This window comes from Corvus kubaryi, unplaced genomic scaffold, assembly GCF_017639235.1.
Source record: "Corvus kubaryi isolate FWS band 111438036 unplaced genomic scaffold, C.kubaryi_AGA036_p1.0 137, whole genome shotgun sequence".
NCBI classification, from domain to species: domain Eukaryota; kingdom Metazoa; phylum Chordata; class Aves; order Passeriformes; family Corvidae; genus Corvus; species Corvus kubaryi.
Window position 1 is genome coordinate 31,141,284 of NW_024580671.1, and position 10,976 is coordinate 31,152,259.

Genomic DNA, 10,976 nt, shown 5'->3' on the forward strand with positions numbered 1-10,976 from the left:
GGGGAGTTGCTGAACCTGGACTGAGAACCTTTGCCCAACAAAGTCCCACATCCCAGACCATGCAGACCAAGTGCTCCTGCAACCCCCAGCAGTGCTGGTAACTCATCCTGTAGAACAAAATCTGGCAGCTTTTGCTCATCTGTTCCTCTGCTTTGCTGCCACCAGCACTGCTTCCTCCTGGCAGCTTGAGCCAGCCCCTGAAAAGGGAACCCACTTCCTCTTCCCTGCACTGACTAACAGACTTCTTAGTGTTAAATCCTACCTTAGGCTTGTTGGTGTGAGAATAAACCACCCTGGGTCCTTTAACCTTGTAACAGGGCTCCAGTTTGTCTGCAGGGACAGGGGAGGGCCTCCCCCCTCACTGCTGAAGCCCCGCCACAGCAGCTGGCAGTGGATGGCCTAAGTCTGGGTCAGTACCTCGGAATAATCAGGGTCACGCTCCTCTCCCCTCCTTTTTTTGCAAGAGTACTGATGATAATTCAGGATACCGGGTAAGATCCAAACTCTTCCTACATACTTCACTTAATCCTTCTCAAGTAGAAGCTACACTTGATTTGAAGTGCTGCTCCTGATAAAGAGATGCTGTCAGTGCTGCTTTCTGAAAATGAGAACATTCTGTCCCACCAATAAAGTGGCATCCCTCCCTAAAATGTTCTTCCTGAAATGACACACAAGTGTTGAGATTGCCCAAGTTTCCATACCAAGATACTGACTCCAACCAGAACCCTAACCCAGTCCGTGGGCTGGGTACTCTCTCTCCATATTGCATGCACTTCCTCTTTAAAAAAAAAGTAAAGTGGCTTCATAATTTGAGCTTGATAAATTGATGGGTCTCATTTTGATACAACTGACAATAAAACTTCTCTCACTTCCAAGACAAAGCATTTCCCAAAAGTAATTTTTCCCCTCAGGTATTTCTTCCACCTCTTCCCCTCAAGCCACTTTAAAGAAACGCTTGAAAAAAGGAAAATGAAAGGCTGTTGCTTTTTGTTGACCACACCCAGCTCTACAGGAACATGTCAGATGAACGAGGATTAACCTTTCAATGCTGCTTGTGGCCAACAACTCCCAGCCACTGCCCAGCACCAGGAGCACCAGGAGCACCAGGAGCACCAGGAGCACCAGGACCCTGTCAGGGTCATCCTGTGTGTGCAGCAGCATCTCAGACAAGTCATACAATATATCAAAGTGCTCACTGCTAGACTGGTGTCAAACTCTTCATAGCAGGATCAGAGAAAAGGAATCTTCCTTCCCTTAGCACTAAGAAAGTACACCTCCCTCCTCCTTGACCATTTACTATTTTTTAAAACACAACAAAGAATCTCAGCAAAAGGGATAAAAAACCCACCAAAGATAAAATAAACCACTTGTGATGGTACCACAGTGTTCACCAAGGGAGGGAAAAGATGTCCTTTCGTGTCTTCCCTGAGATGGGCAATGACTCAGACCACCACACATGCCTTCCAGTGGCAGCTCCCATTTTCTTGGGATACACCTACACCTCGCTGCCAAGCATCACACAAGCCTTTCTTAGTACCCTCAGAAACACTGGAGTCACTAAGGGGTCTTCCCATACCTCTATGGCTTGGATTTCAAGTTCTGGAGTGTAGATGGTGACCAGAGATCTAAACTTGGGATGTCTAACATTGCCCAGGTATCTGATTTAAAATTACCTGTGGTTTAGGCTGTGCTACTGTAACCTCACTGAGATCTCTTCCCTACAGGAGCAACACTCTGCTGGTGTAGAACACTCACAATGAACACACACTTACTCTTTGGAACACTCCCGTTTAATTCTAGATTCCAAGAACACAACATGAATCTCTACACTTGGATTTTGTTCCACAGGAAGTTTAGGAGGAACAGGAAGACCCCTCCCAGGTATTAGTTGTAGGTCATGTAGCGGGGGGTAGCGCTGAATTTCGCGTACGATTTGATGACTTTGTTCACTGCCTCCAGGAAATCCTTCTCGGTGGCGATTTTCCGGCGCGCTCGGATAGCGAACATTCCTGCCTCCGTGCAGACACTGCGGATCTCGGCGCCTGGGAAAGACAGGGATAACTCAGCACTGACTGCCAGGGGACACGGCCCATACACAGAACTGTTCAAAGAAATGAACACATTCAGCTTACCTGTGCTGTTAGGACACAGCCGAGCCAACAGCTCAAATCGGATGTCCCTCTCCACACTCATCGAACGAGCGTGGATCTTGAAGATGTGAGTTCGTCCCTGAAGGGAAGGGAAGAGGACAGGGGTGTTCAAGGCATGACAGAGGTGATGACTCCAGCCTGCAGCTGTGTGTGTCCACAGCACAGGCAAATGGAAAATACACCTTGTATCTGCTGCCCAGCTATGGTTTCCCATGTCTGGACTGGAATGTGTAAGTGCCCATCACACTAAATTAAGAAAATAACTTTAAAAAGGGCTTTCATCATAGAAGTACCTCAACAAATCTCTCTCAAAAGAGCCAAACAAAACACATTCCAAATTCTGAACTAAATCGTGGATCTGGTTAAAGGAATTTTTCTCTGTTGAGGCAGGAATATACAGCGATTATAGCTGCTTAGTATGGCTTCTCGGCTGGGATGGAGTCTGTGCAGCGTGGGAAAACCTTGGGCACACCTTTAATCACCCATATTTCCATGCAGTTTCACATAATTTAAGAGTGCTGCATTTTCTATTTCTCATAAACTTCCAGACAATGATGCCCTAACTGAAGAGGCACTCTGGTATCAGAACACACTTGGCTGGGGAATAAAGAGTTCTCACCTCAAGATCAGGCAGGCTGAACTCTATCTTCCGGTCCAGCCTGCCAGGCCTCATCAGCGCTGGGTCCAGAGTGTCGGGCCTGTTTGTGGCCATCAGCACTTTGATGTTGCCCCGTGGATCAAAGCCATCCAGCTGGTTGATGAGCTCCAGCATCGTGCGCTGCACCTCGTTGTCACCCCCGGCCCCATCGTCAAAACGAGCACCTGGAGAGGAGACACGCAAGTGACACAGAGGGAGAGGCACCTCCAGGCCATGGACACAGAGGTGTCACAGTGGCTGCAACACAGGACACCTGGGAAAATGATTTTAAAGTGCATACAAGTATTTGTGATGAACTGAAAAGGTGTGAGGGGGTTATTTGGATGACACACTTCAAACCAAGAGTGAGTGCTGGATCTTCCTCCTTAGTAAGAAAGGGCCTCTATCTCCCTGCCTAATAACTGACCAAGCTGCTGGAATTTACCCATGTAGCTTGTTTATTTTGCCCTTCCCAAAATCATCCTTCTCCCTTGTCTATGTAAAAAATTGTTCTACTTTCAAAGGACCTAAGCACTTTCTTTGAGAAAAAAGCATAATGTTCAGGAAGTAATAAAGACTTGGAGTGTAGTCTAGAAGATGAATGGGATTTAAGTTAATAGTACTTTTTTGCAAACAAAATACAGGCTTTCTTCACGGAAGTTTGAATAATCTGGGTGTTCCAAATGTGCAAAAATGGCTTCCCATCTGGGCTATATAAACCACTTCTTGGCAGCTTTGTGGACATGGGGTGTGCTGGGAGTCGTTTTGCTAACTCAGTATTTACAAGCACTTTCCTTGAAATGCAGCAATCCAGATAAAGAACTGGATAAGAAAACCTGGAAGCTCTCACAAGAGGTTAGAACTGTAGCTACTACAAACATACCTCCAATAGCATCAATCTCATCAAAGAATATAAGGCAAGCTTTTTTAGTTCTCGCCATTTCAAAGAGTTCACGAACCATTCGAGCTCCCTGAAAGCAAAAAATAAAGATTTTATTAGAGATTTGAGGTACATTAAAGGAAAACTATCAAAATCAAACTCTCCATGCTTCCAAACACTTCTAAGTTTCCAATGAAAAAACTCTTTTTAAATTTCTTCACATATGTAATGGGACAATTATAAAGCTTAAAGCAATTTATAAAGGAGAGAAAAATTACTGCTCTTAAACTCAGAAGTACAAATGAAGTAATTTACATCAGGGCCAACTGGAAAGTGGCAGAACTGGGAGCAGAATCCTAATTCCAGAGTCCTCCTGAACCACAGACTGAACTCTGCACTGCAAAATCCCTTTCATCAGTGACAGCAGACCTCAGGTCTTGTCACCAATGCCTGAGCTGCAGTGATTTGTCTGACAGCTCCTGCCCCCCTGCACCTGCAGCTTCCAAGTACATCCATCCCTCACCCCCACTGTGGTGTCGGGTACCTACAAGGGGAATCTACAAACTCCTCCACACTCCATCAAGCACCTGCTCTTACCTCTCCCACGTATTTCTGCACCAGCTCAGATCCAATCACTCTGATGAAGCAGGCATCAGTCCTGTTAGCCACAGCACGGGCACAGAGAGTTTTGCCTGTGCCAGGTGGCCCAAACAAAAGCACTCCTTTGGGAGGCTCAATTCCAAGGTTCACAAATCTTTCAGGCTGTGGAGGGAGACAGAAGGCAAGGTTATGTGCAGATAAAAGATTGTGTGCATCATAGAATATATGCAAATTGAGGAAATCACTAATGGGGACCAATGTAAAGGAGGCTGGTCTGGATTTCACTTGTTAAAACCCAGCTTCCTTTCACTCAGGTGTTTACGCTCAGTGACATTGTCTTTTGCTTTTTCACATGCTAACAGATGACCAGAATACTTCCAAAATAATAGAAGCTTCAATCTGGAGGTAACTTACGTGAAGCAGAGGGGTTTCGACCACCTCTCTCAGCTTTTCAATCTGCTCTTTACAGCCACCAACATCGCTGTAAGTGACATCAGGTTTTTCTTCTACCTGCACAACAAAGAGGTGAGTGAGCAGTTACCAGCCTAGTGCTGCAAATATCTCCAGGCTTTTAACAGCCCACAACAAAATCCAGCTAAAGGAATCACAATTACAAGACAAAGCTGTGCCAAAATAAGTACAAGCAATGCTCACTTGCATCATGGTGACTGTGGGATCAATCTTTGGAGGCAACGGGATATGGATTTGGTACTTGTTTCTGTCCACCCTGGTGAGGAAGCATGAATACTATTTTAACACTGGTTAAGTAAAGTGTTATGTAGAAGCAACTCTGTAAATGACAAGCTGAATTCTTGAACTGTTGTTTTCTCTGGCATCAAGAGAACCCAGCCCTAAAAGCTAATAGCAGGTAGGCTAGGTACTGGAATTCTTTCTGCAGAAAATTTTAAGGTTTCCAAAACGATTAATTCCAAAGTATTTTGAAAACTAAATTTCAAAATATCCAACAGAGCAAACTGGCAAAACACTGACTCTGAAGTAACAGGTTTTACCCCCTCAGTGAACATTTCATTGCTGCCCTGTGCGTAACCAGAGAGTGCCAAAGAAGGACCCTACAGAGGCTCCCTGAAAGCTGGGACCACTGGGGCCCAAATGGAAAGGTTTCTGTCCAATGACACATGGATTTTGTCAATTTTTGTCAAAGTAAAACAAAACAAAAGATTCCAGCAGAGCATACAGGTGAGTTTACTGTCTTCCAAGAGAAAGACAGTAGTGGCGTAATTTCAACCACTGCAAAAATTGGAAATGAGGGCTGTTGACCTGTCAAACTATGACATGAGACAACTCAGAGAAAGCTTCAGTCTGCAGGAAGACTCACAAGAGCACAAAGATTTTGCATACCCAACTCTCATGCCTTCTTCTATGTCAGTAGGTGCCACTTGGTCACTGAGATCCACCACAAACTTGGCAAATTGCTTGACATTGATAATGTACTTGGGATCCTCAGAGTCTGCATTGATGATCTTTGTGCACCTAACACAGAAACACAGTTACAGCTCCAGGCAGGCAAACTGGTTTGCTACCTGCATAAGCATCAAGAGAGTCACATTTTCCTTTCCAAATACAACAGAATAGCTGTTGTACTTGTGATGACATCATTATATACATTATTATGCAATCATTATAGCATCATACAATAACTGCAGGAGTAAGTACAAGTATAATGTACACTACACATAATCACAGTTCCTTTATGATTCAGTGGTAAAAAAACACTTTCAAGATGCACAACACGTGAACTTTATTTTTTAAAAGAAGTCCACACATAAGCTATAAATCAGACTGTTAGCACTATGGAGCTCTACTGGAAGGAGAAGAGTGCTCCCACCTTGCAACTTGCAATGGTTGCTCACTTTGGAGAGTTTGTTTATCTGCAGCCAGATCCCAAAGGGCAGGAGGAGCCAGGCCAGTGTCAGATTCCTTGATTCCTGTGTGCAGCACAAACAAGCTGAGGAGGAAGTAGCTAACTGGGGTGTCAGCCATCCTTCCCACACCAAACTCTTAGAAATAACCCTGCAGGAATCTTTTTGAGAGACCTCCAGAACAACACACACACATCTTTCATGGACTTCCTAAAAAACAGTTTCCTAAAGGAAGAGCCTACATGCCAGCTGGACATTCAAATCCCAGCCTGGCCACCTTCCCAGACAATTTTGTAGTGTGGGGATGGTTACAGCAGGACACACATCACTGACAGTGGATATCTACATTTCACTAAAGGAGTGAAACTCACAAGTGCTTTCACTGAGGGAAAGCTCCAGTGCAAGGTATCAGAAAGTAAGGGATTCACACGGATGAAAAACCCCATAAATCTTCCAAAACATGGATATAACAAGTACCATCTCCATGATACAAAAAGAATCAAGATTATTTTACAAGAGAAACTGTGGTCTTCCTGGCAGAACCGAGAGCCACTGCAGGATTAGCAACAGGGCAAAAAACATACATCAGTGAAAGAAAAATTAGGAAACTAATTAATTATTATTGTTATTACTACTTCCTTGTCTGGTGTCAGAAAGGGGCATTTGTTTCATGCCACCATTATATACAGAAACCACAGTTTTGATTAAAAATGTGTTAAACTACAAAATTACAAAATCAGATATACAGATTACTCCTGCCCAATCAAAATAAACATCACTTACTAAGCAAAAAATCTCACATTACCAAATAAAGAACTGTGTTCTTTTGAGAAAAGCAACAACAAAAACACAATGCAGAAGTTGTTTAAAATCAACTTTTTACAACACTTGTTTTGGTATCTGTGGCTCTTCTACAGAAAGTTATCTAAGACAGCAACATACCAGTGAGCTCATTGATTTTCTTAAGCAGTTGTTGAATATCATCTTCTACTTGCTTGATCTGCCTTGAGTATGTGCTCTGGCCCTGGAAAAGGAGTATCACATAGATTTCGTAACTGAAATTCTCTCATGTTTAGGAAAAAATGACAAGAGCTGCTGAGCATCAAGATGTCCAACAGACTGTCTTGGTACATTAGCCAACCATTGATGACAGCCAAAACAGACAGAATTAACTTCCAGCAACAATACTTCTGTTTGCAAAAGTGAAGTGCAGCTTCACAACACAACTGACCAACTGTGAAGGTGGAAATTTTCCACATTTGTAAACTTTAAGGATTTGTTTTTCTTTTAAACCTGTTCAGCCTTACATTTTTAAACTATTTCTCCTAAAGAATAAAAAAGACTCAGTAAAATCATATATAGAGAGAATTCTGAATACACTTTCTGGAAACCATCTGTACAAGTGCTTTAACTACCTTACCCAACCTTTTCATCATCCACACAGGACAGCAGAAAGATCAAGGGGCAATTCTTGCTTGTGATAAAATGCATTTTTTGATCCAGATCTGCCTAACACAGGTGGATTCAGACCTGGATTTGCTCTGTAAGATCTCCTTTGTACACCACTGGCAACAAAAAAAGAAGATGCAGTGGGAACAGGCTGTATTTCAGAACTTTGTAAAGAAGTCTTGGTGTCAGCAAAATTCAGACTTCACCAAACATACCTAAGATGCAAGTTTCATCTCTCAAGAGTTCTTTCACAGACCAACTGTTCTTCCCAGTGAAAAGGGTAGACTGGCATTTTAAGCCTTACTGTCTCTGGAAAATGCCTCCCAACATTATGTTCTTTTAACATTAGGGCTAAAAGCAAGTCAATTTTGTGGCAAGAGGGGTCTTAAAATTATTTTTTGTGTAATCCAAGAAAACTGGCCAGTGAAAAAGCCCTAGAAAAGCCCTGTCCGTTAGACCCCTACAACAATCAGCAATGAGATATGAAACAATAATAGAGAAACAAACTCTTAACTACTTTCAAGTTAACAAAGCCACTGGATTATTTTTAGTGTTGCAGGCTGGGGCCTTTTCGTTGGAAGGTGAAAAGGGAGAAAAGATTTTGGCAGGAGAGAAAAGCATGAAGAGAAGCAGAGTTATGCTCTACCTGCTCAGTGCACACCCCTCCACTCCTGCAGGGTATTCCCCACCAGGAACTGCTTTTTCTCTTTAACACTCCCATGTGTGTGTGCTACTTACATATGTTTTCAGCAAGGCAATATCTCCTTCATCGAGAGCTGAAACAAGACAGAAGAGACTTAGCTTCCAGTTTTAAAAACAAAGCCAGCAGTGTTAATTCTGCTTCTAAAAGATGAAAACATGTATTTTAAAGAGATTCTTTTCATTGAACCACAGTGCTACAAAAAAGCATCAGCTATCCAAGGAAAACAGGGTCTCCAGCTGCTCCCTTCAGTCCAAAAACCTGCACCACTCAGAGCTCATAACAAACAAGCTACTTCAATTCTGCCTCACTCAGAGTAGTTTCCCAGCCTATGACTGTTCAAAAAAGGGATGGAAGATATCAAAACTTCATCTTTTTAACTTTTTTGCTTCTAGATGTTCAAGAAAGCATCAGTGAAAAACTGTTACCACTTTCCACCAGTGATGTCTCTTCCAAACAGCCCAGTGTGAGCAGGGAACAGCAGCCAAATCTAAGCTGGTCTCAGTAACAAAACATCACTGTCAACTCCTAGTTTTAATACTGTAAAACAGGAAATATGGTAAGGGTCGTACTAAATGAGACAAAGTCTGGTCCAAATTCCCCTCTCAAACAGGAAGATCTACAAAAGGTGGCAAATACATGGTGAAACCCCACTCCTGTGTCACACATTGTTATTAACAGCCCTTAAAACAATTTCCTTACATAAATATTTATGTTGGGGGTTTTAATCCCTGTAAACTTTCAGCAGAATACACAGGAAAGAGTCTCCTGATTTAAATCTGCATTGTGCTGCCTTTTACTTGACTTGAACCTGGCATCTAAAACTTTCATTTCAGCCTGAGAACTCCCACCAAAGAACAAGCACAGTCAGCTGTTTCATGTGTTCAGTTCTGCACAGAGGTGGCTCCAGTGACTCCATCAACTAAGAAAAATATAACTCTGTTAGTGTCACTCTGCCACAGCACTCTCACATCACCTGGCATTTAACAGGCTTTCAACACTCTCTCTCCCTTCCCATCCCAGTTTCCTGTCTTGTCTAATTCCACTCTTTTTAAGACAGATGGAGCCCAGATCACACAGTACGGGTGATCTGGGTGCAGTATGTGTTATACAGGATTCTGAAGACCTTTTATGTTGATCCTTACTTCTTTCCTGACTATTTGTACTACCCCATTGGGGTTTTTTTATAGCTACTAAGCACTCTGTTGCTATAATTTAGAAATCTTTCTTGAATGGGAACAGTTCAAAGTCCATCACTGATTACATTTTGCAGTGCTTGTGCTTCCAGATGCATTAATAAATATTTACTAACACGAAATAAAAAGCCACAATAAGTTAAAACATGAGGAGCAAGCGGCAGCTTTCACACTATGCCGGTATCCTTGGAAAACTCTGCTGCCTTCCCTCTCCTGCTTCCCCGCAATTCCTAATGACAGAGGCAGCACCCGGGCAGCTCTGCGGCGCTCCCCCAGGCAAGAGAAAGAAATTATCATGGAATCATCAAGGTTGGAAGAGACCTTCAAGATCATGAAGTCCAACCCTCAACCCAGCACTGCCCCTGTAACCCCTAAGCCACGCCATCCAACAACAGATCCAGACGCCTTCTTTAACACCTTCAGGGACGGTGACTCCACCTCCCTGGGGAACCTGTTCCACTGGCTGACCACCCGAACTGTGAAATTTTTTTTCTAATATCTAATCTGAATCTCCCCTCCTCACCTTTAGGCCATTTCCTCGAGTTCTCTCACTGCACGCACGGCAGAAGAGACCAGCCCCCAGCTCACCACAGCCTCCTTTCAGGGAGATTCAGTATTACTGTATGACGTTTTGTTGTACATTTTAAGTATAAAACTAAGTATTAAACCACAAAAGGCATTCTTTTCTCTCACGATGAAAAAATCGGGCATTTTAGAAACCTTTTTTAAGAGAAAGAGACTTAAAAGGCGGATCGTCCCTTCCTCCCTTGAGGATCTCGGCGCTTCCCCGGCCAGCCCCACACGGTGCTGGTTCTGCAGCCCCGATCGGTCCCTTGTGGCGCAGGCAGCCCTGTCCCGCTGTCCCTCGGCATTCCCAGACCCAGCCCCTCACAGCGATGTTTACGCGAGGCGACGCCGGCCCCGCTTCCCATCCCGTCAGCGGCGGCACCGCCCGAGCCCGGGCTCCGGGCCGGGATGGGGGACACTCGCGGGGCGGCGGCCGTAGGGCCAAAACGCACATTAGAGACATTTTAAAGCCTTCTTAGTCCTTTTTTCCCCCGCTGCTCCTCCAGCCCCGCCGCTCCCAGCACCGACATGGCCGCCGGCCGCACCGCCCCGCCCCCGCCCCGGGCGCTGCTCGGAGAGTGTCCTCGCCATCGCCCCTCACCGCGGATGGGTTTGTCCTCCTTCTCCTCCTCCTTGGTTTTCCTCTGGTCGGCTCCCAGGTAATCCGGCATCGCGCCCACCCGCCTTACGCAGCACCGCGCCGCTTCCGCCCGGAACACAAACCAGGGTGCACCGCGGCCCGCGCGCAGGCAACTCCTTCCCCCCCGGCGCCGCGGCTGGCACCGGGAGTTCCGCGCAGCGCCGCCGGTTCATCCCGCTGCTCCGGGCAGCGCCGCCTGTCCCGCACCGCGGGAGCCGCTCCGGCCGCGGGAGCGGCGCGGGGGCGGCGGGGGTGCGGCGGGGCCCGCGGGGCCCAG

The 10,976-nt window shown here is 45.1% G+C and overlaps 2 protein-coding genes and 1 long non-coding RNA gene across 6 annotated transcripts in view; 1 reads left to right on the top strand and 2 right to left on the bottom strand.

Annotated features, from left to right (window-relative positions):
- SLC26A5 (solute carrier family 26 member 5) overlaps nt 1-3,389 on the top strand; it is a 36,232-nt gene extending 32,843 nt beyond the window's left edge. For 3 of the 4 annotated variants that reach the window (XM_042018403.1, XM_042018402.1, XM_042018404.1), the window contains one exon: nt 1,725-3,389. In XM_042018403.1, the coding sequence (XP_041874337.1) occupies nt 1,725-1,888 (164 nt within the window). In that variant the 3' untranslated portion in view covers nt 1,889-3,389. The remainder of the gene's footprint in view (nt 1-1,724) is intronic. The other variant, XR_006014467.1, reaches the window with a different exon arrangement.
- Nucleotides 1-10,976, bottom strand: part of LOC121659835 — a 28,450-nt gene that overhangs the window by 6,729 nt on the left and 10,745 nt on the right. The gene's annotated exons all lie outside the window — the stretch shown is intronic.
- On the bottom strand, nt 1,769-10,790 carry PSMC2 (proteasome 26S subunit, ATPase 2). Its single transcript, XM_042018419.1, has 12 exons — nt 10,661-10,790; nt 8,335-8,372; nt 7,090-7,171; nt 6,114-6,213; nt 5,627-5,758; nt 4,922-4,994; nt 4,682-4,777; nt 4,265-4,429; nt 3,671-3,758; nt 2,770-2,972; nt 2,133-2,229; nt 1,769-2,042 (listed from the first exon to the last, which is right to left on the bottom strand). Exons 1-12 carry the CDS (start codon nt 10,728-10,730, stop codon nt 1,885-1,887), a joined length of 1,302 nt encoding a protein of 433 aa, XP_041874353.1. The 5' UTR covers nt 10,731-10,790; the 3' UTR covers nt 1,769-1,884.